The 22,525-nt window shown below is 42.6% G+C and overlaps 1 protein-coding gene across 5 annotated transcripts in view; it reads right to left on the bottom strand.

Annotated features, from left to right (window-relative positions):
• The window catches only part of LOC127581755 (transcription factor HIVEP3-like), a 414,925-nt gene that overhangs the window by 2,938 nt on the left and 389,462 nt on the right, over positions 1 to 22,525 (bottom strand). For 4 of the 5 annotated variants that reach the window (XM_052036442.1, XM_052036443.1, XM_052036444.1 and 1 more), the window contains 3 exons: positions 21,491 to 21,666; positions 11,023 to 11,121; positions 777 to 1,879 (listed from right to left, as the gene is read on the bottom strand). In XM_052036442.1, coding sequence (XP_051892402.1) covers positions 777 to 1,879; positions 11,023 to 11,121; positions 21,491 to 21,666 — 1,378 coding nt within the window. The remainder of the gene's footprint in view (positions 1 to 776; positions 1,880 to 11,022; positions 11,122 to 21,490; positions 21,667 to 22,525) is intronic. The other variant, XM_052036447.1, reaches the window with a different exon arrangement.

Genomic DNA, 22,525 nt, shown 5'->3' with positions numbered 1-22,525 from the left:
ATTCTCTGGAGTTCAGAGATTATCTTAAGTGGCACTCCTGTAATGAAAGGTTCCTTGAGTAAGGGAGCAGAGGAATCTGCACTTGTGTGACCACCTTACATCTGACCAAATGTCCACAAAAATCAGACTTTGGTTTCAATGTAAAAAAAAAAGGAAAAAAGTGGCAAAAGGTTAAGACGTTCAATGACCAATCATTGAAACTGTCATAATTAATCTGCCTTGGGTTAGACACTTAACAGTGAAACCTGGAATGGAACCACAAAGCATGGCATTGTGGAGGTTGTGTTACTGAACTAATAAATGCAAATTGAAATGCATTAGTGGCAGCTTGGGAATTGGAATATTGAAATTAAAAAGCTGTACATCAATAAATGTGACCATATATCTGACAGGCTGTCATAATAATTCAGTCATTGACTAATGTCCCTCAAGGAAGTCAATCCATTTGTGACTCCAGTCCCATGTTTACCTGTCTTCTCTTAACTGCCCAGTAAAGTAGCATATTTATACCACTCAGTTGTACCAAATCATTCCAACAGAATGGATCAAGAGGAAGGCCCACAGCCATGTTCTCAAGGGAACAAGAAATGGGCAATAAATGCAGGACTTTCTAGTGAAACCCATACCCCATGTCATTAGATGGATGCTTACTTGATTGTTCAGAAGGGAGAATAATAATTTTGGCCAAACCAGAAATGCTTGACCCTACAAATGATTCTTCACCAGTGGGGAAAGCTAAGACTTAAAATTTTACTGACCACCTTTATTCTACTTACCATTTTAACTTCAGATTGCTCCTGTTCTTTGCTGGATTTCCGTTGAGGTAGACCCAATGAAGGTGAGCCACTGTGCTGTGCAAGGAAAGAGGAGCCTTGGCCACTCTGCCAAACTGGTGTTAGGCATCTGCTTGGCGGTTCATCTTTCACCGGGGACAAGTGTCTGAGAGGTGACTCTTTTCTCACTGGTGACAACTGTCTACTTGGAGAGACATCTCTTGCTGGAGATAGGTACCTTGCAGGCTTTATACTTGATGACAAAGTTCGTCTAGGCAATATTTCTCTTTCTGGTGACAAATGTGTTCTGGGTGAAACTCTCCCAGGTGACACTTCTATCCTCGGCGACAGGCATCTCTTAGGTGACACCTCTCTTCCTGGGGACAAATGTCTCCTTGGTGATATGCCTCTGCCTGGTGATAGGCATCTCCTGGGTGATAATTCCCTTCCTGGAGAGAAACGTCTTTGAGGTGACATCTCTTTTCTTGAAGATGAGTGTTCTTTTAGAGCTGCCTCTGTCTCTGGTGATGAGCATCTTCCTGATGGAATGTCACCTCCTGGACACAAAAGTGATGCCTCTCTCTTTGGAGACCATGGCTTTCTAGGTGATGTTTCTATTGATGGTGAAACAGTTGCACTCAGGATGCTCTGCCTTTTCATCAGAGGATCTCCTTGCCCTGATGAAAAATGCTCAGTGGATGGCAATAAAGGCAAAGGAGTGCTTCCTTCCTGCTGGGACTGTGAGATGCTGTGATATGCAGGAACCATAGGTGACTCTGAGGATTTCATTAGCTGTGTGGCTTGAAGCTGAGATGATGATACTGGGTAACTCATCAATGAATACTGACTGGTTAAACTGGGTCCCGGCATTGAGGTGGCTGCTAATGCTGAGAATGTGGTCTCCCCTCTGGAAGATCCAGCTGTCTGAGGACTGGTGCTTGCAGTCTCCGAAGACTTCAAAAATGGCTCCTCGTCTTCCTCCTCCTCCTCATCATCTTCGTTATCATCATCATCATCTGACTCCTCAACATCCGAAAACTGATGCTCTTCTGCTAGGTCTGTACCCTCACTTTCTTCTGCTCTCTTTGCTGGCTCTTCACTGGTTCCTGAAGTGGAAGAGTTTGGAAATCATTAGGATCATTACATTATGAACATTTCTATTTGACATGTATTCATAGAGATTCACAGACTTGCACTTCTTGCAAAATCAGCAACAGTAACACTAGCACCTAGGAACCTTTCATTACAGGAGTGCCACTTAAGATAAGCTCTAAACTCTAGAGAATATAGGCTTAGTCTACACAGTGTTTAGAAACAGGTCTGCCAATACATACTGAAAGTCCTCTGGTGCTGTGTCAATAATTGTATAGAAACGCTATCCCCACCCCTCCCCTCTATACAGCGCACTTCGGAGAAATTTGAAAATTACTGTTCTCTATGTAAGACTAAGGGTTCAACCCACAAAAAAATTTAATAGCATCAAAATATTTTAAAAATCTTGCATTGAATTTTACCAATCTTCCCTGCCTCTAATGTGGCTTCTTTTTCTTGAGGTGGGATTCCAAAATATGGCCTGTAATTTACTGTGGAACCTCTGTGTGAAAATTGGCAAGGGCTTTACAACACACGGCTTCCAACTGGAAATATAATCTGCTTTATGGCTCATTTTCTGCCAGGGAACAGGACCTCAAAGGCAATTTTGCAAGATGTGTGGTTAAAAAAAAAATCCAACTGAAAGCTGCAACTAGAAGATTCCTTACAAATATATCTGTTATTTTTCCGTCAGGTCAGTGTACCTTCCTCATTCTGATCCATATTTCCCAGTCAGGCATTGCTTAAAAAAAAATCAATCAGATTAAGCAATGAGGGAATTTTAAAAAAAAAGTCAGGATTAGATTAAATGTAATTTTAATCAATAAATATTAGTCAAGTCACTGATAGACATGTTCCAAAATCAGCATGTGCCAAAAGCAACGAACACTTTGTTCTGTCAGGGTCATGAATCAATGTCCTTTTCTGCTGTCATGTCAGACCCCAACAGGAAGCTCACAGCATCTCTCCAATCATAGATCTCTACATTTAAATTCAGTGTCTTCCCAGATCTTTAGGCTGATGCAGCAGACCCAACTTCTCACACAAGATGCTCTACACCATCAAGGATGAAGTTGCCTGCTTGATTGGCATGCCAACAACCAGCTCATAAAGTCAGAGCCACCACCACTGGCTGCAGTTAGTACCAACTACAAGGAGCACTGCAGCAATTTACCAAGCTGCCTTTGATACACCTCCAAAATCCATGGTCTCTGTATCATATATCCCATCTAATCTGATGTATGCGCTGGGATTACCTCCATCACACAAAATGCAGTTGTTTAAGGCAATAGCTTATCACCATCTTTGTTACAGCAATTCAGGATGGGTTTGCCAGCAACGTCCCTAACCAGCAATATCTGGTCGCCCCATTACTGGAAAGATGTGGAGGCTTTGGAGACTGTGCAGAAAGGTTTTACCAGGATGCTGCCTGGATTAGAGGGCATGCGCTATAAGGAGAGGTTGGACAAACTTAGGTTGTTTATCTGGAGCAGCGGAGGCTGAGGGAAGGCCTGATGGAAGTTTAAGATTATGAGAGGCATAGATAGAGTAGACAGCTGGTATCTTTTTCCCCCACAGAGTTTTTTTTTCCTTTTGTTTTTGCACTATTTAATTATATTTGTAATTTATAGATTTCATGTCTTTGCACTGTACTGCTGCGGCAAAAAAAACAAATTTCATGTCATACTTCAGTGATAATAAATCTGAATCTGATTCTTGGTCAAAATGTCTAATACTAGAGGGCATGCATTTAAGGTGAGAGGGGCAAGTTCAAAGGAGACGTGTGAGGCAAGTTTTTTTTGCACACAGAGAGTGGTGGGTGCCTGGAAATGCACTACCAGGGGTGGTAGTGGAGGCAAATATGATAGGGGCACTTAAGAGGCTGTTGGATAGGCACATGAATGTTCAGAGAATAGAGGGATATGGACATTGTGCAGGCAGAAGGGATTAATTTAGTCAGATGTTTAATTACTAGTTTAATTAGTCATCATCATGGGCCGAAGGCCCTGTCCTGTGCTATATTGTTCTATGTCTACTAATGTCCCAAATATTAATGAGTGAATTAAAACTTTTATTGCAAGCAATTGCAAAGAGATGTACAACACATAAATACCCTATAGTTCTCCTCAATATGCTAGTCCAGCCTCACGTTACGTGCATCTACACTCTTCAGCTCGATTACATGGGCGCCACAGTGGCACAGCTGGTACAGCTGTACCTCATTCATTGTATTTTTATTTTAATGCCCATTTTCTCTCAGCAACTTGTGTACATGGGCACCCATATCCCTCTGTTGATCCACAATTCCTAGCCTCTTGACAAGAAGAATAATCAAAATATTCCAAATTGTTTTGCTTGGATCCAAAGTGTGTAGCCCTGTACTTTCAAATCCCCTTATGTCCCACTGAACATCACCTTTATGGCACTTGAACCATCTTCATTGCATAACTGTGAGGGAATTTTACCAGAGCCAGAAGATGCCAGAATATAAAGAACTGGCAACCGAGCAGATCATTCCAGAAATTCTTCTCATCCCTCCCACCTCCTAGCAAAGCAATGTACACTTTCACCATTTCCTTGCAACAAGATCGACCCACTGATCTCTTCAACTTGATCTCCTCCCACATGTCTGTCTCTGACGGTTGAAGTGGCCTTTTCAGGACTGTGTGGCCCTCTTTGGCTTTGAGCCCTGTGTCACAGCACAAAAGTTCAGAGGCTCTGAAAAAAGAACTTCTGTTTCCTGCAGTCTGTAACCTTTACAATTTAGTACAGGTTGGGAATTGTGGCCCACCACATCCACTGGATGGCTTTCCAGTCAGGTGGAGTTTTCAAAATTAATCTCTTGTCAAGACTAAATTTTTAACCAAGTGAATGAAACACTTGGTGTGCTGCACCCTTGTAGTGTATCACCAGTATGTGAAATCTGTGATCATTCCTGTATGCATTCTTTGTAATCACCATTGCACTGTCTTAATAGTGTATGTCATCTCTGCATTATCTCACTCATTGACGTGGCCCCTCAGTAATGCCCCTTGCACTGTTTCATTAGGTCTACGAGTAAACCATTCAGTCCTCCCAGCATGCTTCACCGTTCAATAAAATCACGGCTGATCTTTTACTTTGGTGCAACGTTCCTGACCTGAATCCCATATCTCTTGTTCCTCTTAATACCCGAATTTCTGTTGGTATTTGACGGGGAAGCCAGATTAACACAAAAGAGAGAAAGGCAGAAGTTATGCAGATGGTGTTAGACAAACTAAGGTGGTAAAAGCCAAGAACAAACTACTGGAGAAACTTGGCGGGTCAAGCAGCATCTGTGGTGGCAAAGGAATGGCCGATGTTTTGGCTCGAGACCCTGCATCAGGACTGCATCTCTCTGCCTCCACAGTTGCTACTTGACTCACTGAGTTCCTTCGGTTTGTCTTTTGCTCCAGATTCCAGCATCTGCGTCTCTTGTGTCTCCTTGTAAGGTGATAGGAAGTGAGTGTGGAGGTCTATACAAAGACCAGTTGAACCAAATGACTGGCTCCTAAGCTGTCAAATCTCTGTATTTTTGTGTTATTACTGTGATAACTATCAGCTCCTGTGTGCTCGTTGATGACCGATGCCTCATAGACCACTCATGTTACTATACCAAAGCTGGTGGTTAACAAAAAGCTCCACTTATTCTGGTCCTTTGAGTAACTGTACAGTGCACTAGAGAATAACAAATTGATTATTTCAATGCACATTCCTCAGGCTCAGACTCTCTCACCTTGCCACAGCTGCCCAATATAGTCATTCCAGGAGCCAGTGTTCAGTTCTGCTTATTCACAGCCACAGAAATGAAAACATTTAACATCAAAACACTAATCACAACAACATAGCACACTTATTAACTGGACCGGTGCAGTCTGACTGGCCAAAGTACCTTGTGCTTTTTAAACCAACATAGCCTATCCCTATCATCTCCCCCTGAGAACATTAATGTTGATTCTCTTGCTTCCCAGCCTAAGCCCCACAATTAGCAGTTGTCCTTTGAACTGTTTAGGGCCAACGGTCTGGATTCCCACCCTAAGCTTCTCTGCTTTTCAAGGTGTTCATCAAAATCTAATTATTTGTAATCTGCTCTAATTATCTCCTTGCAGGACCAGCTGTCAATCCGATCTGACAACATTCTGGGGGAAGCCTTTTTACCATGGGAAAAGTTGTTACAAGTGTCACAGAATCATACAGCACAGAATCTAGCCCTTTGTCCTACCAAGTCCACACTGACCATTAAACACCCATTTATGCTAATCCTACACTAATGCCATTTTCTTCTCCCCACATTCCCATCAACTTCTCCCAGATTCTACCACTTACCAATACGCTAGAAGTATTTTGCAGAGGTCAAAACCTACCAACCTGCACGTCTTTGGATGTGGGGAGGAAGCTGAGCAATGACCCACGAGGTCATGCTATATTGGCGCCAGAAGCATGGCGACACTTGCGGGCTGCCCCCAGAACATTCTACGCAAAAGGTGCATTTCACTGTGTGTTTCGATGTACATGTGATTAATAAAGGTATCTTATCTTATCTTAACATGCAAACTCCAGAGTTCAGGATTGAACCTGCATCACTGGTGTTGTGAGACAGCAACTGTGCCTCTGTATAGGATGTTGGTGAGACTGTGCCTGGAATATTGTGTGCAGTTCTGGTTGCCGTACTATAGGAAGGATGTGATTAAGCTAGATAAGGTGCAGAAAAGATTCACAAGGATGTTGCTGAGACTGGAAGGCTTGAGTTATCGGGAGAGACTGGTTAGGCTGGGACTGTTTTCTCTGGAGAGCAGGAGGCCAAGGGGTGACCTTACAGAGGTTTATAAAATCATGAGAGGCAGAGGTAAGGTGAATGGTCACAGCCTTTCTCCCCAGGGCAGGGGAATCCAAAATGACATGGCATAGGTTTAAGGTGAGAACCTAAAAAGATTTAAAGGGGAACGGAGGGGCAACTTCTTCCACACCGAGGGTGTTATGTATATGGAACGAGCTGTCAGAGGAAGTGGCAGAGGTGGGTACAATTACAATGTTTAAAAGGTATTTGGATAAATTCATGGATAGGAAGGGTTTAGAGGGATACGACTCAAATCCAGGCATATGGCACTAGCTCAGGAAAGCTCCTTGGTCGGTATGGAAGAGCTGGGTTGAAAGGTCCCGTTGCCTGGCTGTTTCACTCCATGAGTATCTGAAATTAAATGCAGGCTTTTTAAATGAAAATCAAAAAACTTGAAGATACTGGAAGTCTGAAATAAAAACAGAAAGTACTGGAAAAATTTAACAAATCAGGCAGCATCTGTGGAAAGAGAAGGAGCCAATGTTTCATGACCCTTTGTCAGAACTGGGTCAGAACTTTGTCAGAACTGCTTGCATTTCTCACTTTCCTGGTTCTGACAAAGGGTCGTAGACCTGAAACATGGACTGTTTCTCTCTGATCAGATACTGCCCGACTTCCTGAGCTTCTTCAGCATCTTCTGTTTGTGTTCCAGGTTTTTTTAAATCCCTGCCTTCACAAAACTTTCTCTCCTGAAGCTACTGAATTCTGCTGGCTCCCCTGTCCCTCTTTCATCATCTCCTTCCGGCCCAATGAGCCCGTGCTGCCCAATTACACCCACGTTAACCTACTAACTCGCATGCCTTTGGAATGTGGGAGAAAACCGGAGCACCCGGAGGAAACCCACGCAGTCACAGGGAGAACGTACAAACTCCTTACAGACAACGGTGAGAATTGAACCTGGGTCGCTGGCGCTGTAATAGCGTTACGCTACCGTGCTGCCCTTTGGGCACCCAAGTGTGGCGTGCATCACAGTCAAGCTTCATCCTGTGTGTCCATCCTTCCTCGTGCAATGGGCAGAGAAATTAATGGCAGTTTAAGCAGGCCCTTGCTGGAGTCAGCAAACATCGCACAGAGTGTGGGTCTAGTTCTCCAAAGCATTTAATTACTGGGGGCATACTGACATACTCTTTAAAGCACTGGCAGTTGAAGGAACCGAGAACCTCAAGGCTATGCATGAGATGTACACAGAAGCCCGGTGGGAGGAACGCACTACCCCACAAACTGAGCCTGACCACCACCTCCAGCTCCTCTGTGGAAAAATCTGCGGTTCCCACATTGGCCTCATCAGTCACCTCAGAACTGACAAAATCAGAGTGAAAGCAAGTCACCTTCGAGTCGGGGGGACTGCCTGAGAAGAAGATCAACGTAACAAGTGGTTACTGTTTAATTACCTTTTAATATGACAGCTGTTATTTGGTGGCAGCTCTATTCACTCACAACTCATCTCAAAGCATTTTACAGTCAATGGAACCCTTATTTTGAAGTGTCATTGCTGCTGTAATGATGGGAAACACAATAGCCAATGTGTTCACAGCAATATCACAAACGGGAACGCACTAATGACGAGGTTATCTCTTCTGGTGATGTTGGGTCAGGGTAAATATTAGCCCACTTTGCTGGCAAGAACCTCCTCTCCCTGTTCTTTTTTTTACATTCACTTCAGGGGGCGGATGGGTCCTCAGTTTAACATGCTGTGTGCCCTCCAGTTGTGCCGCTCTCACTGAACTGTGCCCAAGTGACTGCCTGGACTTTGTGTGCATGACTCTGGAGTGGGATTTGAAACTCTTATCGAACTCTGACCAATTGCTTTGCTGTGTCTGCCTCTAAAAATAAACACAGCTCTGTGCCTTTAAATGAGCCAGCAATCTGATTACAAATCTCACTTCAAGCATTTCCTTAATGATGACACTTCTGAACCTCACTTCAGAACACATCTGATAACAGAAGGGACTGGGTCTGCAGGGACAACACTGAATTCTTCATGAGAACATTATGTTCTTTACGGAACTCATCCAGAGAAACAAAAACACTGATTTGTATTTTTGACTGCTTAGCCCTGTCAGAATGGACATGACTGCTGTAAATTGCGCCTGGAAATTGTACTGTTCTGAGCGTCTGGGAATGATTTTACGCACATACTTTGTATTACACAACCATCTTCCACTGGCTGTAGTTCTCTGGAGGAATTACGCTGCTATTTTCAGCATTCACTGCTGTAGTTTCTTGTCATGGCTCTTTTCTAAAGGTTGCTTGCTGAGTAAATGGATTTAGATCACTCAGGAACATATCACAAACTCATTTAGCCCCGAGACCTGTTCCCCTATTCAAAGATCTCCTCTGGAACCCAATTCCAAATAGTAGTCTTTTCCCCAAATTCCTTAATACCTCTGATTCCCTAAAAATCTACTAATCTTAGATTTAAACATATACAGTTGGGCTGGTAGTTTAAATTTCTTACCAGTATGGTTGTATCTGTAAACATAGACCATTTTACTTTGGTAACTTTCCACCACATCACTGCACCAACCTAAACCTACTTACTTTGACCTCTACTATCAACTGCCATTTGTGGAAAAGAAGTCCAAACTTTGACTACCCTCTGTGTGTACAAGTCTGCCTGAACTTCACTCCTGAAAGGTCTTGGTCTACAATTTAAACTATACTTTCTGGACCTGGGGTTGCTCATTAGAGCATCCAATCGCTCTTTAACCTCTCTCTCTTCATCCTCTATTCCTCTTCAAACTTGGAAATATTGATCAAATTGCCCTTTAACCCTCTATATTCGAGGAAACAGGATCCTACATATTGTAAAATAAACTCAGCTACAAGTTTCACTCCACCTCCAGTACATTGACTGAGGCAATGGTGTCAACAACCATATCAGTTTCTTGCCTGCTTGTAGTGATTAAGGGGTGGGTGAGAAGTGCTCTTTCTGAAGGTGCGAATGTGATTCTCGCATTTATTATTCCCACATAATTTGATAACCTCAGAGGGCAGAACCAGAAATTCTACCTTCTGATCTTGCATCACAGAAGGATCATTACATCTCTTTAAGCCAAATAAAGCAGCAACTCTATTTTAACCCAAAATTAAGATCTGAATATGGTAAATCCATATTTAAAATGTTAATTCATGGTCTCTACAGCAACACTGAGGGATCAAAAGTATACCAGAAATCCAAAACAAATAACTAACCAGTGATTGCAAGTAAAAAATCAATCTTCCAGTTTTTTTGACTGCAATCCCCAGTCATGACAGGATGCGTTATCTCATCAAACAACACCAGCATCTGTTCAAAAGCACTTGAAAAATGTCTGGCACACAGGGTAATTTCTGGGACAGGATGAAACACATATTGCATCAGATATTCTGCAAGTGCAAACTCACTCAGCTGATTATTCACATGACAGAAAGGTGACAATCATTCTGAGAGCTTATTTCATGGGCAGGTGGCCTATAATCGCAGTTCCGGTAAATTACTTATGATAAGGGCAAACAAGAATTGTTATTTCAGACGCATTGATTAACAGCAGTTTTTCATGCATGTGAACTATCCATGATGTGCACAGGGAAAGTATTCTGCTGAATAACATGCTTAGATAGTCCAGATTCAACAAAAAAGCCCTGTATTCAGATGGCACCTTTAACAGTAAAACATCACAAGATCCATTCACAATTATAATTTGCTATTGAAAGATATAAGAAATATTTGGCTAACTGGCCAAAAAAGATAAATCTAACTTTACCTCTCTTTCTCTTTAAGACAGAGCTTAAAGTTTCTCCCTCTTGGCCTTTTATTTCCATGAGTGGCTCAGAATCAAATGGTGACTGATAATACTCCTGTGAAGTGCCTTGCAATGCATTACCACAGAAGAAGGTTGTCATGGTCATCCAGGTATTGCTTCTTGTTTTGTCTGTGGCTTAAGAATTTTTCCCCACTGCTCTTCCAATGAAATTAAATGCACGTCCCTAAAGATCAAATTTAAATCTATTGGAAATGCTAGCATAAGAGAATTTTTGAAAATGGAGTTACAGTAGTCTCCCTGCCATTCCCTGATACATGCTGTGATTGCATATTGCAAAATGCAGCCTTGCAAACCTGCACTTAAAGTTACTACAGGAGAGGTTGCAGCTTTGCAATGCACTCTGCATGTCTCAAGGAGCATACTTCCACTTCCCTGATATCACACAGCCAAAGAACACTAATTCCTGCTTTTAAACACAACGCCTCAGTAAATAAAAGCCCCCAAAACCCATTAAAGGTTCCTGCTGGGGTCAAGTGACGCAAAGTGTCCGATGTACCTTCTTCAGATTCCACGTCTTCCATTAATGCAACAGTCACTCCCATCTCCTGGCACTTTTTACTGTGAGCCTTTGACTTCATGTGCTTCGTCAAGTTCCCTAAAGAACACAAACAGTGATGAGTCCAGCTGTGTGGTTGCAATAAATCATGTCTTGCCCTACTCAGCTCTCGCTTGGCTGAAAATGGCCATTCTTTGCTCAATTAACGTCCCAATGAAGATAATCCGATTCCTTTGGCAATGTACTCCCACAATTTCATAAATCACTGCAGTGATACTAAGCCTGATGTGGCTCTCCACTGCCTGGGTAAGGGGCAAGCTGATCTATCAAACAGCAACTGTGGTGCTGTAATCTGATGACATAAATGCTAGAACCTTTTATTTCCCTCTCTATTTTTACAGCTGTCATTTAATGACTGCCGAGGTTTGTCATCCTGCAAACTCATTTGGGTCCTTGCTAATACATCTTCAACAAGTCCACCCAGTGCACTGGCTCATGGGAGGGGAGGGTAAAGAAAAGCACCAGCCGGCATGGTGATGATCCATTCACTCAAATTGTCCCTGGTTTGACTTCCATTCTTTGCATGGATCATATCATTAATGGACAATAATGGTGAAAGAAAGTTGCACTGTTGTGCCTTTTAAAACCACAGGACATCCCATTTTCTCTTATAGCCATGGAAATATCTGTAAAGTGCAGTTACTGTTGTAATGTGGGAAAGACAGCAGCCAGTTTGAACACAGCAAGATTCCACAAACCTTATTATCTATTTTTTTCCAATGAGATTGCCTGAGGGATAAACATAGCACAGGGCACTAGGGAGAAGAACAACCCAGCACATCATCTGTGTCAATAGTATCTATTATTAAGGAAATGGTAAGAGGGTTCTTAGAAAACTAAGAGACAACATAGTTTTGTATAAGGGAAAATCATGTCTGACAAATCTGTTCGAGTGTCCAAGTTTTTTTAGGTTAGAATGAGTAGAATAGTTAAGGGCGAATCACTTGGTGCATATCTTGACGTTTGGAAGGCTTTTGATAAAGTGTCACACAGGAGCTTATTAATATAAGAGCGTATGATATTGGGGGTAATATACTGGCACAGACTGAGGATTGCTCAATGGATAGAGAACAGAGTAGGAAAAAGAATGCTGCAGAGATCGGTGCTGGGGCCCCAGCTGTTCACAATCCTAGTCAATAACTTGGAGAAGGGGATCAAGTGTAATCTATCCAAGTTTGCTGATGACACGAAGCCGGGTGGCAGTGAGGACTAACATGCAGGTACAGACAGAAATTTGAAAGGCAAAAGGTACATTGGCATTTCTTGCAAGAGGACTTGAGTAATAAGAGCAATGGCATCAGTTATACAAAATCGAGTGATCTTATATCTGGAACACTCTCCATACCTGAGGAAGAGTATACTTGTGATGCAGTAGTGCAGTGAAGGTTCACCAAATTGATTTATGGGGTGACAGGTTTCTGATATGTGGAGAGATTAAGCAGATGGTGCCATTACTCTAGAGTTTAGAAAAATGAGAGATGATGTCAATTAAACAACAAAATTCTTACAGGGCTTGACGGAGTAGATGCAGGGGTGATGTTTCTTCTGGTTGAGGTATCTAGAACCAGCGGTCACAGTCTCAAAATTACAGGTCAGCCACTCAAGACAGAGACGAGAAGAAACTTCTTCACCCAGAGGGAAGTGAATCTCTAGATCTTTGCCTCCACAGCTCTACCCCTACCCAAGAGTACATTCAAGAGGTTGATAGATTTTTGGATACTGAGAAAGTCAAGGATTATGGGGTTAGTACAGGAAAGTGGTTCAGAGGTAAAGGATCAGCCCTAAGCTTATGGAATGGTGGAGCAGGCACGAGGGGCCGAATGGCCTATTCCTGCTCCTATTTCTTTTGTTCATTGTTTCACTAGACAGAGCAGAGCATGGTTGGACAATTCATCAGAAGAATGGCATCTCTGAAGGCACTGAAAGGGTCAGCTTGGATATTGTGCTGCGGTTTCTGGAGTGGAACCCACAACCTTACAACTCAGGCCATGCACTGAGCGGTGGCCAGTAACTGTGCCATGTCCATTTTTGTGTCCGAGAATGCTAACAAGGAATGGAATGTACAAACATAGGGCCGGCCAAAAGTCTGTGTTAAGCTACAGAAGAGTGGGTATCCCTTAGATTGCAGGGAAGAAGGTGTGGATGGCACAGTGGCTCGGCTAGTGGAGCCGCTTCCTCACAGCTCCAGTGACCTGGGTTCAATTCTGACCTTCAGTGATGGTCTGTGTGGAGTTCCCACATTCTCACTAGGACTCTGTGAGTTTCCTCCATGTGCTCTGGTTTCCTCCCACATCCCAAAGGTGTGTCGGTTGAGAGGTTAATTGCCCACTGTAAATTACCCCTGGTGTGTAGCCGACTGGCAGATTCTGGGGGTAAATTGATGTGAACATGGGGAGAATAGGTTAGAGGGAAAAGTAGTGGGGGGGGATGGGGGTTGCTCTGTGGACCGGCATAGACTTGTTGGGCTACAGTAGCCCCCTTCTATTTGGTAGGGAAATATATGATATCCTGAAAATGGTGTAGATGTAGAGGCCCCAGTAATACTGTAAGATAGTCAGGGTGTCTTGAAAGAGGTTTCTGGGAAATACATGAATACCTTGGTTACTTAATCCCGGATTCAGACTCTTTCCTAATATCTCCAAGTGGATGGCTGGTTCATTTTCAAGAGGCCTGAGGCATTCACAGTTGGAGAGGCCTCAGTAATTTAATTCCCATACCAGCAGAGCTCGATGTCTGCTGCTGAATGCCCACTGCTACTTCCAATAAAGTAACTATTGAAAAAGTCAGGAGCAATGGGTTTAATTTTTAGTATGAACACATTGTGGGCTGGGTTTGCAGGCATTTCTCTAGCTAAGTGCCAGTGAGTTTGCAGTTCCAGCATATATATGCATGTACAAATATAGAAGGTCCAAACTTGCTGACACTCATTGCTGTCACTGTTTTAATGCTGCAACACGGGAAAGTGAAGTTGTGGAGATTTTTAGCTGCTTACGTGGGAAATCCACTAAAACAACCTGCATGGAAAATAGCTGTGACAGCAGCTGCAAGGGACAAGGGTAATGCTGGTAATTTTAGATCCTTGCAATAACTTGAGTGCTTAAAAGTGTTTGTCTTTTGCATGTTTTGTGCTTTTTTTTGAAAATAATTTTTAATTATTTTAACACTTTGAATTTATCTTGATTGTTTATGGATGTTTCAGAAAAATGCAATGCTTTTGGCAGATTAGATAGCCGATACTACAGATTAGACACACTGAGCAATGAGTGTGTCTTAACCAGCTATCAAGTTTTTTTTCGCAATATTCACTCTGGGCTTGTTACCATTTGGCACCCCTCATGACCTCAGTCATGGAAGACCTTATTGCTGCTAAGGGTTGGACTGGTTTTCCTCACTAAGTTAATGCCAGGGAAACCACACTAGTTGATATCTTACAGTAGATGAACCTACCCAAGTGAGAGCTGGAAAATGAGATTAGCAAAAATGCAGCTAGTATGGACAAGATGAGTGGAGTGGCTTCCTTCAGTGCTCTAATTTCATGATTCAACATGACAGTAGTTGTTTTTCACCTGCAAGTAGCATGCTGCACTCTCAAGCCAGGCTTACCACAGGTTAGCACTGGTTGAGAAAAATGATTCTGACTTATAACATTAACTGAGTTCCCCTCTTCGGACACAGCCTAACTTGCCAAGTGTCATTCTGGCATCTTCAGCTTTTATTTCAGAGATTATGTCAGTCACGCTAACTGAACAAGGCAAAGATGGGCAAGCGGAACATGCAGCTGTGACAACTCCATCACCTCCAGAATCCCCCCACTGCAGTCCCTTGCACAAACCAAAACCATCAAATCAGCATTCAACTTGAGGCTGTGACCACAGCCCTCAGCTCCTCAGACAGCTAATTTAAGACTGTCAGATTTAATTTAGCTTGTAACCATGACCAACAGTGTGATTAAAAGGATCTTCCTGCCCTCTGTCTGAGTTGAATACAAGCCTGTCTCCACTCTGAATAACAGTATTCATTTGCCCTGTTTAAAGATGATGGGGAAAAATGTAATGTAGTTTCTGGAGGAAAATTACATTCAGCCATAAGCTCCACTTGAAGTGTAATTATAATTGAGGTAATATTATATGGATAATATTAGAAATCTGAAAATTAAGTTTTAATATTTGAAATGTAACAAAAGTATAATCAAATGATTTTTAAACTATGTCCCAGTAGATATTTTTAAAGTTTTATTTGCTTCTCAACAATGGGGTTCATCCTTACCACCCCCCCACCCTATATCCCTCTTCCAAAGACCCAGAGAGGAATGCTTGAATACACAATCATGAAAGCAAGCAAATCATCAGTCCAATCTTCAAATATGTGGCTGAACCATCTAACTGCGATGTGGAGAAGGGAGGTGTGGGAACTACAACTGATTTTGGTCAGAATTCAGTATATAAACAGACACACAGAAAGCATGTGCACATGTGTACACACAGATGCAAATCTACAAGCATGCATAAATACACATACATGTCCATGCACACACACAAGTATGCACATACACGCATGTATACATACAAACGATACACAATACTGACCCTGCCTGCACATACAAATCGTGCCCACAAAATGTGAACACTGTGTGTGCATACAAATGCACACAGGAAAAGCATGTGCACACAAATTCAAAATGCCACGTGCAAACAGAATCCACACATGTAAAAGAAGCATGCCATCAAATACACAAACATGCACACATACTCGTATACACAGACAGATGCCGATAAAGACATAATTAAACATGCGTGCACACATGTGGGAGTAAGAATCACCAGACAACATCATTGGGAAATCTGATTAATATTTTCAACTCTTTTGTCCAGGTGGGTGGGGCCATGCACAGGATCAACATACATGCATTATAAATACCTTTTATGTCACAAATGCGAGCTGTATTAGTGCAATGCTTCTGCAGTATTACCTCACCGGGTTCCCCTCTTACATTTTGACTGGCCGCATTGGCAGTCAACAGGAGTTAATCACAGACACAAGTAGATAAAAGGCTGACTTGATTTCCTCTATCATCTCAATACTTGTTACAAATGCATTTGCCGTTATTGGGACACTGTATCCCTGCCAAATGCAGCTCATCAGTGATTTGGCCTCAGATCCTTCAGAAGGAAGACCTACTGGCCCTGGAGATGTAGAATGCAGATTTCTAAAAGATCTACATTCTTGGTAACCAGATAAAATTGTAGCGATACTGAAGTCTGGCCCCAAGACGATCCGCAGTTGTATGAATAGACTGGAAGCTATAGGTGGAGTTTCCCTCTCTCATCAACTTATCGAAACAATTACAGCTTCAATAAATTAGAAATTATGCCAATACCTGGGATACTGTATTGTCTCGACCATTATCAGCAATAAATACATAAGACACTGTCTTCACACTGTAGACTGATAGACAGCAAGCTACAGCATAGGAAGTGGTGACTCGAGCTGCTCTTTACAACAATCTGAAGATTGTTTGGTAACTACATTTGGTAGGGTTTACTGGGTAGGGACGATTGAGAGCAGCAGAGAAGGTTGAAATCTTACACCCCACAATGAAAGCTAACTGAAACCAATGGACAACCCTTTGCATGTCTTTGATTGGGAAAAACTGACTCGGCTGAAGCCAGGGACTAATTTATGCAAAACTCTCTCACTGGGTGAGTACTTCATCAATTGCACTTAGATTGTCAAGGGCGAGCCCTGGCTTTCAGTACCAAATAGACAGAGTTTGCAGGCACTGCCCGTGACTCAGAGCATTGTCACCAATGATATGCCACCAAAGGCAGCCATTCAACCCTTCGGATCTGTGTTAGCACTTTAAAAGTCTTGCCCAATTAACCTCCCTGCTCTGTTCTTTCCATCTGGTCTGATTTATTCTTATTTCAAATTGAAAGCCTGCGGGGAAATCATTCAAGGCTTCTATACTGAAAGGATGGAGGCACTTTAAACAGATAGTTGTACACAAACACATAAGCACAGGACCTTAATGTGCTTAATGATTATTAAGGGTTGTTGGGCTGTGCCCCGTTCTCTTTGCACGCCCCCAGGCATGGAACATGTTGGTTTGGCACAGTTGAATGACATGCTAGGTTACTTCAAAGGCAGCAAAACCACAACTACGATATGGGACTGGAGTCACATCAGGTAAGCATGACTGATTTCCTTCCTTGATGGACAATAGAGAATCCATTAGGTTTTCAGTATTATCTGACAGCTTCACGATCACTTCCAGAGGCACAGGCTTTTCACTTCTAAGATTTGTTTAACGCAAGTTCTTGAAAAGGCATGGAGAGATATTAACTTATATACCAAACATTATTAGAGTAGGATTTCTTATCCAGAAATAAAACCACTCCAGCACTGTGAGCAATTCAGTTTCACTTTCATCTATGAGAACTAATCTAGTGAAGGAGGAGGAACAACTGATACATTTCTAAATTTGAATGGGGTGCCTTCAGGAGGTGAATTAAGATGTGATAGTGATTTTGGGATCTTTTGGATCTGTCAGGATTAGACTAGGAAAGAACAATTGATCTCTCTGAATGTGATTGAGAGATAACCTGAAACTGAGAAACAGGAACTAGGCAGAGCGTATAACGATGCTAATGGGCAAAGATGCAAAATGCTACCAACTCCTTTTGTGCAAAGTCACAGTCTCCTTCAAGGAGCAAGGAGGGTTTTTTTTATGCACAATACAGGCTCCCTCAGAACTACTAAGGTACTTTCCACGTGAAGGGTTCACCCCACAACAGCTTGTTCTGAGCCCATGACACTCAGTAGATGAAGAATGCCACAGAAAATTTACATGACAGAAAAAGCGCATTCAGCCCAATCTGATCCTAGAAACAAGGCTGACAATGAAGCATCAAAATTGGAAAAGTGTGTCATTTCCTTGCAGTATTTACAACGTGCAAACAGGCTATTTAACCTAGGTCTTTGCCAGTGTGAATGCGTCGCAAAACCACCCTTTTCACTGACCTCCACAACACAAACCTTTTGATTCCTTTCTCTCTCATATACTTAAATAACTTCTCTTTAAATGCTTCGAAACTACTCATCCCAACTATGAGAGCGAGTTTCATATTTTAACCACTCTCTGGGCAAGCAAGTTACACCTGAACTTCCTGAATGAATTATTAGTGATTCTTGCATATTCAGGGGGTCCTTAGCTCTGGTCTTGAAAGTAAGTGGAACTAAAGTTACATGCAGCAGTGTGTTACACACAATGTCCATTCAATTTGTATTTGTATATTGACTTTTATTATAGGAAACATCTCAATGAGTTTCACAAAGGAGCAAGGAAAGATGCACAACAATCCAAAGGGGGAAACATTAAGGGGGTATGACTAAAACACTAGATTAAAGAAAGAGACTAAGGTCTCATCTGCCCACTCAGGTTGGCATGAAAGATTCCAACATTCTGTGCATTGGCCAATGTCTCCTCTTCAATCAACTTCACCATGAAGAGACTATCAACAATGATCATGCCATTATTTGCTGGATCTTGCTGTGTAAAAATTGGCTGTCATGTTTCCTATATTACAACGGTGGCTACACTAAGCTTAAGGTATCCTGGGGGTGTCTCAGGGTTGTGAAGTGGCATTACGTAAATGCATGGCTTTTCTTTCTTTGCACTCACGGTTTACATTGAGACCAGATCTCCAGTCACGTAACCGTAAGTTAGTTCCCCGGCACATCCGCAGTAATGAACATGGGTCAGGAAAGAAAGGGCAATGTCGCAACCACCTTTGATTGCAGGGAGAAGCATCCCTGCTGCAGCTGAGATGGAAGCTTGCAGTTACAATGTTAAGGACTTGCACTCATTTCTGAGAATCCACAGATTAATGGGGACTGGTAGTTCTTCTGTATTTACCACCCATAAGTTGGACAGAACTGCCAAAGAAAATGATTGCTCTAGAAAGGACAGGTGGGCCTCTCAGTTAACAAAAACAGTACAAAATACCTTGTATTCGAACAGGAAGCTCCTTCAGGTTAAAGACAAAATTCCCTGAAACATCTGTTTGGGTCTCGCTTCCAGCCTGCCAAGTATTCCAAAAAGGACTATCAACTGGAAACTCAGTATTTACTTTCCAAAATATATTCTGAGATTTTCAACTTATTGCTTTATGGTACCATACAATTCGCCGTGTGCTTGCTCGGGAACACAAACCACAGAGCCAAGCAGCTCTGCTCACAATGTGGGATGGCAGAGTTAGTCTACAGAAACACAAGAATGCAATAGGCTTATCAGCCCCTCGAGCCTGTTCTGCCACTTGATGACATCGTGGCTGATCTGTATCTTTATTCCGTTCACCTGCCATGGACTGTGGGATCAAACCCTGAATCAGGCAAGGTGCTTCAGTGGGGTGCAGGGGTTGTAATTGCAAGCCATGGCTCAATGGGTAGCACTCCCGCCTCCAGGTCAGAAGGTGATGAGTTCAAATCCCACTGTGAGACACATCACAAAATACGTGCTGACGCTCTTGTGCAACGCTGAGCGAGTGCTGGACTGTTTGGAGTTGTTACCTTACATTAAGACATTGAACTAGGTCAGGGCACTACCTTGAGAAAGAACAGTGCAGTTCTACCAGGGATCAAGGCCAATATTTACACCTCAACCAACATCACTGAAAAGGTCACAACCATGTACCTGTTTATCATTACTTGCTGTGTGCAAATTGAATCAGCCTTTCCTTCATAACAACAGTGAGCCCTCTCCAAAATACCATATGACCTACTGACTGTCTTTGACGTAGACATCCCTCAATTTCAAAAATGTTGTCTCAAGACACTAGAGACAAAACAAAATATGCCTAGTTAGCTTTTGAGTAATTTACTTGCATCTATTTTAGTGTCACAGTCAGAAAATGTAAATAGGATCTCTTGGTTTTCTCCTCTGGCTTCATCTGCTGCCTCATGTAACAGTATAATTTACATTGGGACACTCACTCAACCATATTAGATCCCTAACTACCAACCATTAGGAGGTGTCCTCATCTCCTTTTTCTTTAACCACCCATGCAGCATGGACATCGCTGCAAAAGCCAGCATCAACTGTCCATCTTTAATTGCCAGGTAGAACCTGTGGGCCTGGAGTCACATATAACAGTGACCAGGTAAGGTCATCAAATTTCCTTCCCTTAATGGTATTAATGAACCAGATGGAGGTTTACAACAACCCAATGGGTTCATGGTCACCATAACCGATGCAGACTTTTCATTTCAGATTCATTTGATTAACTGAATTTAGATTCCCCAGCTGCCATAGTAGGATTTGAATTTTAATTTCTTTATTATTAAACCAGGCTCCTGGATTACTAATCCATAATATAATTACTTTGCTGCCACTCTTCACAATTGTATAAAAATGGCAGTGTGGGGATGGGGGTGGAGCAGATTTCTGTGTGGCTGGTTATATCTCCACTTGGTGGGGCCCTCAAGCTCTGGAATTTCTTCGATAGACCTCTCCACCTCCCTTAATCCTCTTGCTTTTTCAAATTTATAGTCATCCGTCCTAAAAATCTCATTATGAAACCTTTTTTATTTGATAGCCCTCCTAGAAGTCTGACTTGAAACATCAGTGGCACTCTGGAGTCACATGTAGTCCTGCTCAACAGTTGTCACTCCAAGGAAGCAGAACAGAATACCTAGCAAGCCCACCCTCTGTCCCCTGACCTGTGGGACTGGAGTTATACCCAATACTCTCCCACCACTGCACTCAATCACCTCGTCCCACCACTGTAGTGCCAGCTATGGCTCAGTTAGTTCTCAGAAGATTTCTGGTTCAAATCCCATTCTAGGGACCTGAACATAGATTTAGATGAACAGACCCTGCATGAATAGCCAGTGCTATACTGTAAAGAGGTGCCACCCTTCAGCTTAGGTTTTAAACTAAAGCTATGACTCCTTTCCTAGATAGGCATAAAAGATCCCTGGACATTTACACTGATTTCCTGGCCTTAACTACATTTTAATTAACATTTCTGAAACTCTACTTGACCATTATCACATTGCTGCCTGTGGGAGCTTGCTGTGCGCAAATTGCCCACTTCATTTCATGCACTAAACTGGGTCCCCACAGTTCAAAAAAACTTCACTGACTGCTAAGTGCCTTGGGATATTCTAAAAAGGGACAGGAAAGGTACCAAAAGAATGCAAAAACCTGTTCTTGACTTTCCTACCTCAGCGACAGCCGCTACATCAACCAGACCTCGTTACCATCTGTGTCTCAGCACTCCAGCATGCACCATAGCATCTCAGCCATTTCCACAGTATAGGTCAACGTGGGTCAACCATACTGTGGGAGCCCTCAACAGGAGGGGAAGGGGGAAGTTTGAGGCGATAGAAAGAGGAAAGGCTTTCTCACCTTTGGTTTTGAAGGCAAAGTTACAATAGTTGCAGGCGTATGGCCGGAGGTCTGTGTGTGTGCGGATGTGTTTCTTCAGCATGCTGGGTTTCTTGCAGCGAATTCCACATTCCTCGCACACATACTTTCCCCTTCCCCTCCCTCGCACATAAACATAATCTTCGTTGGACTTATACCTACAAAAACAATATACAAAAACACAGGAGTTAATGAACCTTGGACTCAAAAGAGGCTAAAGATAAGCTGGTGGAGAGGGGCAACAAGCAGGAGCCTGGAAGCCAGGGACACGTTGGAAGGTCAGGATCTTTGATAAGTATTACATTGCCAAAGGTGGGAAAATAAAACAGTGATGGACGTTAAGGAACTCTCAGTAACGTAGCACCTGTTTTAAAAATGGTCTTGTGTTATATTAGCACAGGCTACCCACGCCAGACTGTTCAGTCCATATAACAGGAAAATTAAAACAGAACCCTCAGCCAACTCAACAGCAGCATCCAAAGTAAACAGTGGCGGGACTCCCCTCCTCCCTGCAGAGTTCCACAAAAATAACGCAAATACTGGAAATCTGAAATGAAAACAGAGATTGCTGGAAACGCTCAGCATGTCAGGCAGCATCTGCGGAAAGGGAAACAGTATTAGCATTGCATCAACAGTGGAAGGGAATTAATAATGTTTGAGCAAGTACTGAGACAGTGAAAATAGGGTGGAAGGAAACAACTGAGGAGGAGGACTGGTTATTTCTTAAAAGGAATGGAGATGCTCTTTGAATTGCTGCATTTCAAGCTTCCAGTTCTGATGAAAGGCCTTGAAACTGAAACATTAACTCCGGTTCTTATTAGATGCCGTTTGACCTATGGAGTGTATCCACAATTCCATTTTTACTGAAGCCCTGATATGCCTTTTTCCATTAATTCCTCCTCCATGACCATCTTCAGCTGCCTCTCACTCTGTTAGAGCGTTAATCCTCTCAGAAGGTGTGACATGATTCTCTCCTTGCACAGCACTCTCAATCATACAGGCCCCAAACACAACTCC

The sequence above is a fragment of the Pristis pectinata genome, chromosome 22 (genome assembly GCF_009764475.1).
Source record: "Pristis pectinata isolate sPriPec2 chromosome 22, sPriPec2.1.pri, whole genome shotgun sequence".
NCBI lineage: Eukaryota > Metazoa > Chordata > Chondrichthyes > Rhinopristiformes > Pristidae > Pristis > Pristis pectinata.
The sequence above is the reverse complement of the archived record's forward strand: the minus strand, read 5'-3'. Positions and strand labels throughout refer to the sequence as shown.